This window comes from Urocitellus parryii, chromosome 2 (genome assembly GCF_045843805.1).
Source record: "Urocitellus parryii isolate mUroPar1 chromosome 2, mUroPar1.hap1, whole genome shotgun sequence".
Lineage (NCBI taxonomy): Eukaryota > Metazoa > Chordata > Mammalia > Rodentia > Sciuridae > Urocitellus > Urocitellus parryii.
The window spans coordinates 168460766-168473814 of record NC_135532.1 but is presented as its reverse complement, the minus strand read 5'-3'; the positions used below and the strand labels follow the sequence as shown (position 1 = coordinate 168473814).

General features: G+C 35.5%; 1 protein-coding gene across 1 annotated transcript in view; it reads right to left on the bottom strand.

Moving 5' to 3' along the window:
- Positions 1-1723: 1723 nt before the first annotated feature.
- Gtf2e1 (general transcription factor IIE subunit 1) overlaps positions 1724-13049 on the bottom strand; it is a 28162-nt gene continuing 16836 nt past the window's right edge. Inside the window, exons 3-5 of the mRNA XM_077794728.1 lie at positions 11236-11437; positions 6687-6928; positions 1724-3494 (exon numbers count right to left, since the gene is read on the bottom strand). Of these exons, the coding sequence (XP_077650854.1) occupies positions 3064-3494; positions 6687-6928; positions 11236-11437 (875 nt within the window). The 3' untranslated portion in view covers positions 1724-3063. The remainder of the gene's footprint in view (positions 3495-6686; positions 6929-11235; positions 11438-13049) is intronic.

The window sequence follows — 13049 nt, the reverse complement described above, 5'->3', positions numbered from 1 at the left end:
GGGAGGCTTACAAGTTAGAGGCCAGTCTGGACAACCTGAGACACCTCATCTCAAAAAAAAAAAAAATAGTGTTTCATTTAAATCATAAAGGTTTAAATTTAAATCGAGCAGCTGACATTTGAATTATACTAATATAGTCAACCATAATCAGAGAAACCATGTTCCTGGCTATTCATTATTAAAGGCTGTGGGGGATGATAATTTCAGTTGTCTTGGGGTAAAGAGACATTGCAACTACATGTATCTATCTCCTTGGTATATAAGTTTGCCCTTACTAAGAGCTTCAGAGTTTAATAATTGACAGTGTTACCATTTTTTTTGTTTTTCTGTCCTTGATTGGATTTCCTTATCAAATTACTGTCCAACTTGAGACAACCCTGACTGATAAATATCAAACTCTATTGTTTTATTATACATTATTGAAATATGGAGGTAACAGTCAAAATTTTACATATTAAATTGTATTTTCTTATTGAGTATAAATTCAGAGATGTTTATCTAAGGAAATGATTAGCCCAGGATCCAAAAAATATATAATAAAATAAAGCACACCAAAAAATCCTAACATTAACATAAAAAGAGCTTGCTTTTTACCACTCCACAATTTCTGCAGGTAATTTCTACATGAAATTCATTAAATGTCCTTTGATTCTTTTTTCAAAATGGAAATATCTTTTCCATTGTAATATTTAGATCACTGTAACTCTTATACCCACTGTAATTCTTATTTATTATTTTATATATATAAACTTACACACAAACCTCAAAGCTTTGCCAGAAAAGCTTAATTAACACATATAAAGGAGTTAAAACAGTGTCTGCACATAGCACTATGTTAGCTACATTTTCCTTTACACATACCCCTGCCCTGACCCCATTAAAAAAAAAAAAAAGAATCCCTATATTTAATACAGCATGAATATCTTTTCTTGTCAGTTCATTCTTTTTAGTGGCTATATGGTTTCATAGGAAAATATTTACTTCCTGATTAATGCACATTTAGTGAGTAAACTACTATAATGAGTACCCTTATTCATACCTTTACCTTCACTTATAACATTCTTTTACACTGATACAAAAAGTAAAAAAGACCATATAGTTTAAAAGTAACTATGTTTTAAAAATTAACATCTAGTTATCATTTTACTTAATTTGACTTCTAGAGCTATGAGAATTTAAAAAACAATTTTTTTTTTTTTTTAAATACTGGGGATTGGACCCAAAGGTACTAAACCACTGAGCTACACCCCCATTGGAGGAGGGGGAGGGGTAGGTACCAGGGATGAACCCAGGGGTGCTTAACCACTTAGTTCACATCCCCAACCCTTTTTATATTTTGTTTAGAGACACGGTGGTCTTGCTAAATTGCTGAGGCTGGCTTTAAACTCTCAATCTTCCTGCCTCAGCTTCCCAAGCTGCTGCATGTGCCACCACACTCAGCCATCAATTTTTAAATTTTGAGATAAGGTCTCACTAAATTGATGAGGTTGACCTTGAACTTGTGATAATCCTGCCTCAGACTCCTGAGTTGTTGGAACTAGAGTCACGTGACATTGCCATCCGGCATAAAGTTATTCTTATGGCAACTATTGCCAGAAAATTTTAGATTCCATACAATTGCACCTATTATATGAAACAATGATTTATAAGAGAAAAAACTTTAATAGGAAGAATACACATTTTAGTTGTACTCTAAAATGTTATGAGGCTAGAAAATAACAAATTCCAGTTAGTATAAAATAGGTTTATTGTCAATATTCAGTCATTAATACAACTCAGGTAAATGAAAGATCACTTCATACAAGGCTCAGATATTCTAAAATGCTGATTAATTTCACACATGGATTATAAAATGATAAATACTTACAAATTACAATGCAAGGAAAAATATTACAAAAAATACAATTGTTATAGATCCTTATATGAAAGTCCTTTATTTTAAAGTTCTGCCTTCAGGAATAATGCCATGCTACATATCAGAACCCAAATAAACTATGTTTCTTAAGGTTGTATTGCTCAGCAATATACTGAATGCACTCTAAAAATACCATATCTGACAAGAATCAAAAGCAAGACAAAGTCTTCAACGATGTTTACAAAGAGGGAGAGAATGTGTGTGAGAGAATAAACAATTATTCCATGCTTATTACTGGGGGAATGAACTTCTTAACTTACAGCAGTGGCTAGAGGCCTATAGAATGAAAAAAAAAATGGGACCAGTCTTAATTTTGTATAAATGATTTTCAAATCATAACAAACTCAGGCAGTTCTAAGGCACTGTTCCCAATACCCTTCACTCTTCGACCCTTTATGTGAAGTTTTTGTCCTTTGTCCATGTTTTTTTTTTTTTTTTTCTAATTTCTTAACAAGCATACTGTATTCTATCACCCAAAATCCAAACCAAAAGGCATTAAGCAAAACAAAAAAATCTACCAGTGTGGTCAATTCTAAAGACATGAATTCCAGATCAGACATTAATTACACAAGATTCAAGCACATCCTTCCCTCTTCTGCACACACATACTTCCTCACCTCTCCTTACATCTTGACCCCAACCTTATTTGGGGGGAAATAAGAAGTTTTGATATGTATCCCCTCATTAGTGGTTTGTCTACTAGCAATCTGCTCTGATTGGCAGCAATAAAAGGAATTGTTTGGAATAAATTTGGTCAGAATAGGTAAAAAGATGTCATCAGTAAATTATTGTAATTTATTGTAGTAGGCTTCTGAAGGCAGGTAAGATGAATTTACCTTATGAGCTTTCCTTACTCATTTCAAAAGAGAGAAAAATGTCTTTCAAAGGAAAGGAAAAAAATTAGAGAAGGAATACAGTAAAATATTAATACTGTAGTAATAGCAGGGAAGGGAATGCTTACAGCCAACCTACCTTTCTGAGAAGTTTCTGGTATAAAAATTGAACTTTTGTTTCTGTTATTCTTTGTGCAACATTAACAGTTGCTTAACATCAACAGGGACAGAAAGACTCTGAAACACTTTTCTTCAAGGGTGGGGAATTTCTTTTTGCAGTGAGCATTACAGAAAGGAGGAAAAGGTAGGGAAAGATCACTCAAAGAGGTCCTCAAACATGCGCTGTCCCATTGCTATGTATGCTTCCTTCTCTTCTGGTGTCATCTGGGCCACCAGCTCTGGCCGCTGGCTCACTTCACTGTAAGAGAAAGGACGGCCAGCCACCATGACAATGGGGTCATCTGCTACTTCCTCAAATTCATCTTCATCTTCCTCATCCTCTTCCCGTCGGTGTGCGGCCACAGCGGCTGATTGACGAGGTGGAGAGTCATCATCAGACTCACTGGTTTCACTCTCTGAGTCACTGCCATTGGCAGCAGACACAGGAGCAGCTGCCCCGACTGAGCCAGCTGTGGCAGAGGGAGTCTTTTTCTCATGAATGAGGAGTGCTCGCATGACCTCCTCATTATCATCAGGCCCTGAACGGCCTTCCTCACGCTCCTGAAATGCATCCATGTCTATGCCACCTGGGGGTAAAAACCCAGAAAGTTAACATCCTTAAATATAAAAAGAAATCCTTTATAGCTAATGAAATACATATTTTAATGTGTTATATTTAAATAGATAATAATATAATACCACAGACTTAACCAGTTTCATTTCTTGAGTTGCTATCCACAGAGTATTCAAAATGTTTCTTGCAAACTGCAGCTTAAGTAGTATAATGGCCAAGTACACAGATTTTATGAGTAATACACAATGGATTTGAATACTGGTTCTTCCATATGCAAGCTGTATCACCTTGAGCAAGTTATTTAACCTCTAAAGTTCAATATCTTTTCTGTAAAATAGGATGATAAAAGAATCTACCTTCTAAGACAATGGATAAAGATATATAAAATAATGTCTACAAAGAACCAAGTACAGTAGCTGGCATAACAGGATATCAAAACATGGCTTCTCACCTTGCTCAGAGTAAATGCCAAAGGCCTTGCAATGACCCATGAGGTCCTACACCATCTGGAACACCACCTGACCACCTACCTCTTACCTCTTCTTCCTCTTACTCATTCTGTGCCAGCTAGGGTGGCCTCCCTGGTATTCTTGGCATATACAGGCATACCTCTACCTCAGGGTATTGTAATGCCTGCTCCCTCTTTCCTGGAATAGTTTTCCTCTAGGTATTCATACAACTACTCCCTTACATCTTCCATGTTTTTAACTTAAATGTTGCTTTATCAAAGCTCTATTTTCTCCCAAAGCACTTATTTTCTAACATCATAAATAATAGGTATCTGATTTAAGGAATAAATATCCTCTCATCACAGATCTACTATTTTGTATGTACATTTTGACTGATATAATGTAGATGAAAAATTTAAGAAAGATATTTGTACTTTGCATTCTGATAATACCAAACAAATTATTTAAATATATAAGAGGATTAAAAGTATTGAATGGAACCTGATTCCTGATTCAAATACTAACAATTTATTAGCTGTATGATTTTTGGCCAACTCATATCAACTCTCTCTGCTTCACTTTCCTCAATACCTGAAGGGAAAAAAGTAATAATATTTACTTCACTGAATTATTGTGGCAATTAAGTTAATGTGAAGTACTTAGAATGGACCTGGCACTTAGGCCACCCTCAATAACTTAGTGAGATCTTATCTCAAAATAAAAAATAAAAAGAGCTGAGAATGTAGCTCAGTGGTAAAGTAGCACTGGGCTCAATTCCGAGAGAGAGAGAGAGAGAGAGAGAGAGAGAGAGAGAGAGAGAGAGAGAGAGAGAGAGAGAGAGAAAAGAAAAGAAAATAAGTCAAGTTTAACCACTTCAAAACATTGTCAAAGTTAGAATTTCTCTCCCAGTGATCTTATTTGCCAGTGTGGTATTTCAACAGAAAACAGTAAGGAATGCATTTAAGTATCTAAGGGAAAACTGCTAAGAAAAGAATGTTTCAAATAGTTACCAACACAGTGTTTTAATTTATGTTTAAAGTAAATATGAAATTAGCAGAATAACATTAGTTTCGTAAAAGTAAATGAAGTCATATCAAATCTAAGAGATTTCTAACAAAGTGGTTTGGAGAAGAAAGGAATTTTTTTTTTTATAGATAAAGAGAAAAAAGCAAGGATAAATGAAAGTAAAGTAAAACAGTCTTATTTAACAGTTATAAATTACTAAGATATATACTATAAAACAACTGAGATCACTGATGACAATAAACAATTCTGGGCTTAAAAGACAAGCTACAACAAAAAATATAGGAAAAGCCAAAGACTGTGTAAGTGAGCAGAAAGGCAGCAGATCTCTTTTATATAGAAAAGTGAAAAAGAAATGTTGTCTACAGAAAAATAATCTAAAATATATTGAAGACATGATCCAAGATGTAAAATACAAGAAAGCATTCTAAAAGGTACCTAAACATGTTTCTGAAGTTATTCATCTATTATATTTCCATAACCAAAGCAACAACCAAAATGTCAGGTAAAAATCAGAAAAATACGGGAAATAAAACTGAAATCATTAATGATTTAATCTATGTATTAATATTAATCTATAACATGTATCTGGTCACTACATCTCAAGTATATTAGAATGAAAATGGTATGAAAAAAACAAAGTAAAATAACTTCTGGCGGAGATGGCTCTGGGCAACAAGACTACTTGTAAGGAAAGTAGAATAGAAAGGAATTAGAACTTTCAGTACAGTAAAAAGGACATGATTGAAGTCTGTAACATTTGAAAAGATACCAACATGACTTGAAAGTTTAAAGAAAACTTAAGTATAGAATAAGCAGAACTCACTTCATACATGCACCAGTTAAGTCTGTTCTACATCATGAAAGTGACAGTCTAACTGCTATATAATCTAGAACATCCTAAATCAAAATAACTAAACACAGCAAACTAGTTAATGAGGAGGGAAGAGTAAAAAGTATGGTGGTCAAGGAAAACTTCTTTCTAACTGGAGTTAAAATATCAAAGAGAATCACACTAGAGGTACTACCCAAAACTCCATAGTACTTTTACAATCCCTAGAACATACAGTATACTAAATGTTCATTTTTAAAAGGAAAAGAGGTTAGGGGAAAGGCCAACATCAAGTGACTTTCAGTTACTGATGATTCTTCACCACTAAAGAACCATTCTCAGGTGATATGCTAACAACAATAAATAACCTGGGAATAGGTATTGATGAGATATAACCAGAGGTACAGAGACTTCCTGCCACCTGTTTTCCAGTTTTTGAGTAGTATTTGTGTCCAGTCTTAGATCCTCCCATTTTCTATATCACATTCTTGAATCCAGTACCCTAGACCCAAACTTAGAAAGCAAAATTTTGTAGTTCTCAAACTTGTGAAGATTATTATGCAATTCTCAACCCTTTCTGGCTCATGAAGATTTCCAAAATATTCTAGAATAAATTTTTATCAACATTGGACTGTGAGATATTCAATCCTTTACATATGTGACATCTTTGTATATATTTCAAATAGCACAAATACCTTGGTATTTTAGAGGAAATAATATTAAAATATTTGCACTAGTGTACAGTTATGGCTTTCAATTCAAAAAAATAAAAATACATATAAATTAGGGCTGTAGAAGATTAAAGGAGAGATGAATTTGTAAAACAAGTACAGTGAATTTTCCAGGTATTTGCCACTAAGTTAAGTTCATTTTCTACTGAACCCAAGACATAGACTCTTACCTTCCTTCATCTCTTCAGAACTATAGGCTCCTTGGACAGTACTCTCTCTCAACCAAATAGGTCTCTCCTTGGCAGATTTGCCCTCCAGCGATGTGCGATGAACATCATCTTGATCTTCCATGTTAATTACAACATTCTGAGTGTATAGGTCTTCGTAGGAGGGGCCTTTAGTAGTCCATGCTTCTCGGTGGTGCCCACCTGCCAATCCAGCAGCTCCAGCAGGAGTTGCTGAACGGTCCTTGCTATATAAGATTAGAGGAAAATACAAAAGAAGAAAACTTAAGTCTCAGTGTTGGAAAAGAAGAATAGCTGGAGATGGTCACTAAATTCTTATAAATAAATGCTTTTCAGCTTTAATAATTCTCAGGAATCTCTTCTGTAACTCAAGGAGAAAGCTGCATGGATTAGAACAAGACATCATATTTATTTTTTAAGTTCCTTAAACACCAAATCCTATGGTGTGTCAATGACTATGGTTTTATAGATTAAGATGGTTCAATAAATCTACTTAGGGGAAGCCAGGAATAATGGTGACATAATTCACTAAAAGATAAAAAAAATTAAAATTAAAAACTTTCCCAGTAACATCTTTCATTTTAAAAACAAAATATGTTGGAATTTAAAATATATTTTCTTAGCTCAACCCAGAATAATCCAAAATGATTTTGAGTGCTGACCACAGAGGTTATTAGAAAATTATTCTATAAAGTGAAACCTCAACTCAGAATTAAATTCTCCTTCTACAACTCACAAAGTATGATATATCCCTCTGCAAAGACCAGCCTATTTTCTATCAAGTTGAATTGTTCTATTTCCATACCTAATGCTGTCTCTTTGTATAGGTCCTCAACTGCTATTTCTACCCAACAGGGACTATGTTCTATTTTTCTCTCTATTGTTTGCTCTTTACCTCTACTTCCCTCTGACCTTTGTCTGTTAATGTAAGTGTGATCATTCCTCATCTTTTTCTCTGGTCACTTGTGTTCCCCCATTTCTGAGTTAGTCAAGTTTTCTGTCTTTTGGCTATTTCCTGCTTTCCCTACTTCTTGCAACCTATTCCAAATTCTTTTGACTATACTTGATTCTGTATTTGAGCTCAAACCTTGTCTTTCTGTCAACTACTACTGTTTTTTCTTTTTTGGCATCAATTTTTATGCAGGACTCCCCCTTCTCCTTCCTCTCTGTCTATGTGTCTACTGCAGTAGTGGGGATTGAATGCAGAACTCCTACATGCTGGCATTGTACCCTGAGGGACATCCTCAGCACCCCCTTGCTGTTTAGATAGCTATAACTGTATTCATTCTTTAAACATTCAGTTTCTTTTCTTTTTTTTTGGCGGGGGGGGGGGAAGTGGGAGGTATTTACTATGTATTTAATCTAGGGACTCTTTGAACACTGAGCCACATTCCCAGACCTTTTTATTTTGAGACAGGGTCTCACTGTGTTGTTAAGGGTGGCCTCAAATTTGTAGTCTTCCTGTTTCAGCCTTCTGAGTTGCTGGGATTATAGGTATGCACCACAGCGCCAGGCAAACTTCAAGTTTCTTGAACTAACTGCTGATTCTATCTATACCTTTTGCTATCTTCTTTTCAGTGTTCACTGACTGAATTTCTTGGCCTCATTTTTTTTTTAATTTTTTTTTTTTTTTTTTTTTTAGTTGTTGATAGACGCTCATTTCATTTATTTATATGCGGTGCTGAGAATCGAACCCAGTGCCTCACACATGCCAGGCAAGTGTGCTTCCACAGGGCCCAGCTCCAGCTCCAGCCTCATGTTTTTCCTTGATTCTCTGAGTCTTTTCCTTGGAACCTGGACTACTTTGTGTGTAAAGATTCTTGTTCTGATGATAATCAATCCTTTGTCTTCTATCCTCATAAGCCATTTCTTATTTTTCCTTCATTTTAGGCCCTTGTCTGTTCTGGAACTACATTGATCTACATTTCTTTCTGGGCCCACTTCATATCTACTCAGGCTTTCTGTCTTGTGCTTAGTTGAGGTTTCATCTCTGTCCATGTATCTGACTAGCCTGTTACATCTCTTTTGCAACACTGTATCTGACCTTCAAGAGGTACACTTGGACTTGTCCCATTCTTCCTGTCCTGACTCTGGATATTTACAGATCCAGTGAAACTTTTGCAATCAAATACCCACTTTCCAGTTGTTCAGTCCATCCTGACCCCATCATATAATTCATACCTTCCAGCTTCTGCCTCTTCTACCTTCTGCATTCTTTTCATTACACTAGTTGTACTCAGGACTACTTTGTAAACCTCTTTTACCACAGTCTTTTCTTTCTGGCACCTACTGTATCTGTTCCATGTCTCAGTTACTTGTTTTGCCTCCTTCCTATCTGCTTCCTGTTGCCCACATTCTAGCAGTTGCTTGTTCTCCCAACTCTGAGTCTTTCCAAATATATCTGATTCATCTATTTGTTTGCTGTATTCTGAGGTTTCATGCAACAGTTGTAAGTAACTGGTTTCTATCTTCTACTTCTTTCTGAATGCATGTGATATTACTTTTTGTACTATTAACTGTTTATCTCAATTGAACCATATCTGTCCCTAGTCATTTTTTAAAAAATTTTTTTGTAGTTATAGATGGACAAAATGTCCTATTTGTTTTATTTTAATATGGTGGTAAGGGTCAAACCCAGTGCCCCATACATGCTAGGCAAGCACTCTGCCACTGAGCTACAGCCCCAGCCCCAGTCCCTAGTCATATTTGTTCTGTTTTTTACCTATTCAATAGTGTCTTCTAAAAGGCTATGTAATCTGACTCTGCTTATTTTGGTGTGTTGGCTTTTTGAATTTTGGTTTCCCTTAGCATTCACTTTTCTTTTTCTTGGCCTGATCTGTTTGTGTTTTTGTGCTTACTCTACATTCTGAGTCTCTCCTCCCTCACCCATTTGTCTCCCTGAATCTTTTCAACACCTCTTCTATCCTCAGCCAACACCTTTACTCTGTTATGCTGAGCCTGTTCTCTATACCAGTCTACCCCCAAAATAGGTCTCTTGATCTTTGCTAGGTAACCCCACCTAAGAGAGACAAAGTTATCTTTCCTTCTCAAATGATTTGACCACTCTTTCTCAGTCTATTCTGTTTTTGTTTTTCCTTGCAGAACTGGGAATTGAACCCGGGGCACTCTACCACTGAGTTACACACTCAGTCTTAGTTGGGAATAAAGATATGAGCCACTGGGCCTGGCATCTGTTTCTTTATACATACTCAGGAACACATAATTTTCATATATGCTCCTCCTTTAGTGTTAACTCTGAAAACTATCTCATGAAGGTATAAGTAATACTTTAAATAGAGAAAAAAAAATAAGAAAGCTAGAAAGAAAGAACAAAATATTTAACATAAATGTTAACAAAAGACTGTGTTAAGAGTCTTGTTTTCAGTATTCTGTTATAGAAATTTAAACAGTGTGATACTCTAGAAAGACAGGTCACCATAGGCTAGCTTCCAAGAAGACAACCAGCATGTTAAGATCCTTTAGGATGTAACTGAGCTGTGAAATCAACCAATTTTGAACTGTACTGCCTCAGGGCTTCTGGTCATGCAAGACAAATTTTAGTACTGTTCAATCTATTTCTAGTTGGATTTCTGTTATTATAGGCAAAGGCCATCCTGATGTATGGTCTCAGATTAGAAAATTCACAATAACTGGTAGAGATGCAAAACTTTCTCTGGAAAACTGAATATATATTTTTTTACCACCCAAATGAAACTCAGGAACCTCTATCCTGTAACATCATGACCAGAAGGAATAAAATACTAAGAGTATTCCTAAAAGCTGTACAACCAGAACTTATTAAGCTCTACATCGAGTAGGTGGATAAAAATTTATCTTGATACTGGGAAGAGAGGAAAAGCACAAAGCAGTAGAATACTCACTGACACCAGTTCTTGTTTATGCTTTTTCAAAAAAGAATATAACCACTTTTTATAGTAGAACAAAGGCTGACTCTGCAATTCAGATATTAGTGCACAACGAAAAAAATGGGGAGCTATTGTCAAAGTATTAACCCATAGGTAACACTCAACTATACTTTCAAGGAAGTTACATTTAAAACTAAGGAAAGCAAGAAATGTGTAGCTAAAATGTCTTAAAAACAACAACAACAAAAAGAAAATGCTATATGGAAGAATTTCAGTCTTCAAAATCAGTCTAGGAAAATTCAAATATCCCCAAGAGGCACAACTAATTTAGGATTAGCTAACAACTGGCTGAGTTACTGCAGGCCTGAGCAGAGTGAGTAGCTGAGGTCAAACCTGAAATATTTAAAGATTTTTGCCTAAGGTCCACACTGTTCTGCTTTCAATACAAACAAATTTCATTATAAGCACAAGTGTACAAGAGCTTACTTGTACCCTTTCCCAACAACGGCCTTTTCACATATTACATACTTGGGACTACATCATAAGGAAAGCTTATGTAAAATTGTAGCCAGTAGTTTCCTGATAAATTACTTACCCACTCTTGCTCTCCAAAGTTAAAAAAGTGCAAGTTTAAGGGTCCTTGGTAAGGGCACAGGGCCTCCACTCACCTTTGTTTCAGGGCGGGGATTTCTGTGGGTTCTGGCTCAAGTATTTCATATGCCAAGTTCACATCCTCTGTCTCCCGAAGCAATTCATAAATGGGCTCAATTTGTTCATTAAACCTTGCCAAAAGTGTGCGAGCATCTTTTTTGGGCATTGCTGATTCATCCTCTTCTACCTCTGTATGGCAAAAAGTACAGCGGAAAGTTCCTACAGACAAAACAAAACTTTCAGGTCAGAGAGGTAAACTGCTTCAGAAGAGCCTTTAGCAAACAGTTTGTCTACACTAGTCCCCCAACATTTTAGTAAGACTTTCAAATATGCAGAACAGCTGAATGAATTTTACAGTGAACACCCATATACTCACCTTCTACATTCTACAATTAACATTTTGCTACATTTATTACATATCTACTCATCTCCCTATGCGTCTATCACTTTTCATGCATTTCAAAATAATTTCAACCACAATGGTTTTTAATCACGTTTCTAAGATATTTACATATATTTTAACTTAAAACCAAATTCTTTACAGCTTACCACTCTACTTGTACCCTTTCTCAACAACTTCTTTTTCACATCATATGGGTCTACATCATACAGAAAGCCAATAAAATACCTAAAACTAAAAGCTTCTGATCATCTTGTACATCACCACATGGCTATTCTTTCAAACTTATTAACCATTTATACCTAAACAAATTTAGATATAAATTAAAATTTCCAAAATTAAAATTCAAGAAACCTCTTATTTCTATATTCCTCATATCCAACTCAGAACTAAACTTCAGTAATTCCTTAGGAATGTCCTAGATTTTTCACATCTACTGTCATTATTCAAATCTAGGCCACCATTTACTCGTAAAAGGGCTTCCTAAATATGGCCTCTAAGTTCTCCCTTTCTAATTCCAAGTTTCCTATGCCACCACCTTTATCATCTTATCCTCTTGCTTTAAAGTATTTGATCGCTGGATTTCTAATGTACACAGCATAAAGCCTAAAATTTCTCATCCCAAATTCAGGATCTTACAGAATTTGGCCCCAAACCTCATAACAACCACCATCATCTATCTGTCAAGAAAATTAGTTTATTTGTACAGTGCTTTGTTTCAAAAATGCTTCCACATATTACTTTTGATCCTTCTATTAGTGCCTGTTATGGTTTGGATATGAGGAGTCCCGCTAAAATCTCATGTGATAAACAATGCAAGAAGGATACGAATCCTGGGAAGTGATATGAGAACTGAGTCTTTTAGGAATTTGGGATTTGCCAAAAGTCACATAGCTAATAGAAGAAAAAAACAGCAATTATTTTATGTTAAGATTTTATGAAGTGTCAGGTACTACCAACCCTCTGGATTTTGTATTATTATTGCCCATTTAAATCTATAAAATAAGCTGGGTTAGTGATGCACACCTGTAATCACAGCAACTCAGGAGGCTGAGGCAGAAGGATTGAAATTTCAAAACCAGCCTCAGCAATTTAGTGAAACCCTGAACAATTTAGTGAGACCCTGTCACTAAATAAATTATAAAAAAGGCAGGGGATGTGGCTAAGTGGTTAAGTGCTACTGGGTTCAATCCCTGGAACAAAGAAAGAAAGAAATCTATAAAATATAGTAGTTCTAAGGGGCTCAGTAATTTGCTCAAGATCATACAAATAAAATACTAGCTGGGAGGAAGGATAGGAATTAAATCAACCCAAACTGTTATGTTAAAACTCAAGCACATAAGTGTAATCTAACAGTCTACACAACTAGCACTGCACTTGGGTTTCCAGTTTATTCTACATAAGAACCATCCATCCTTTCTAACTCAACTT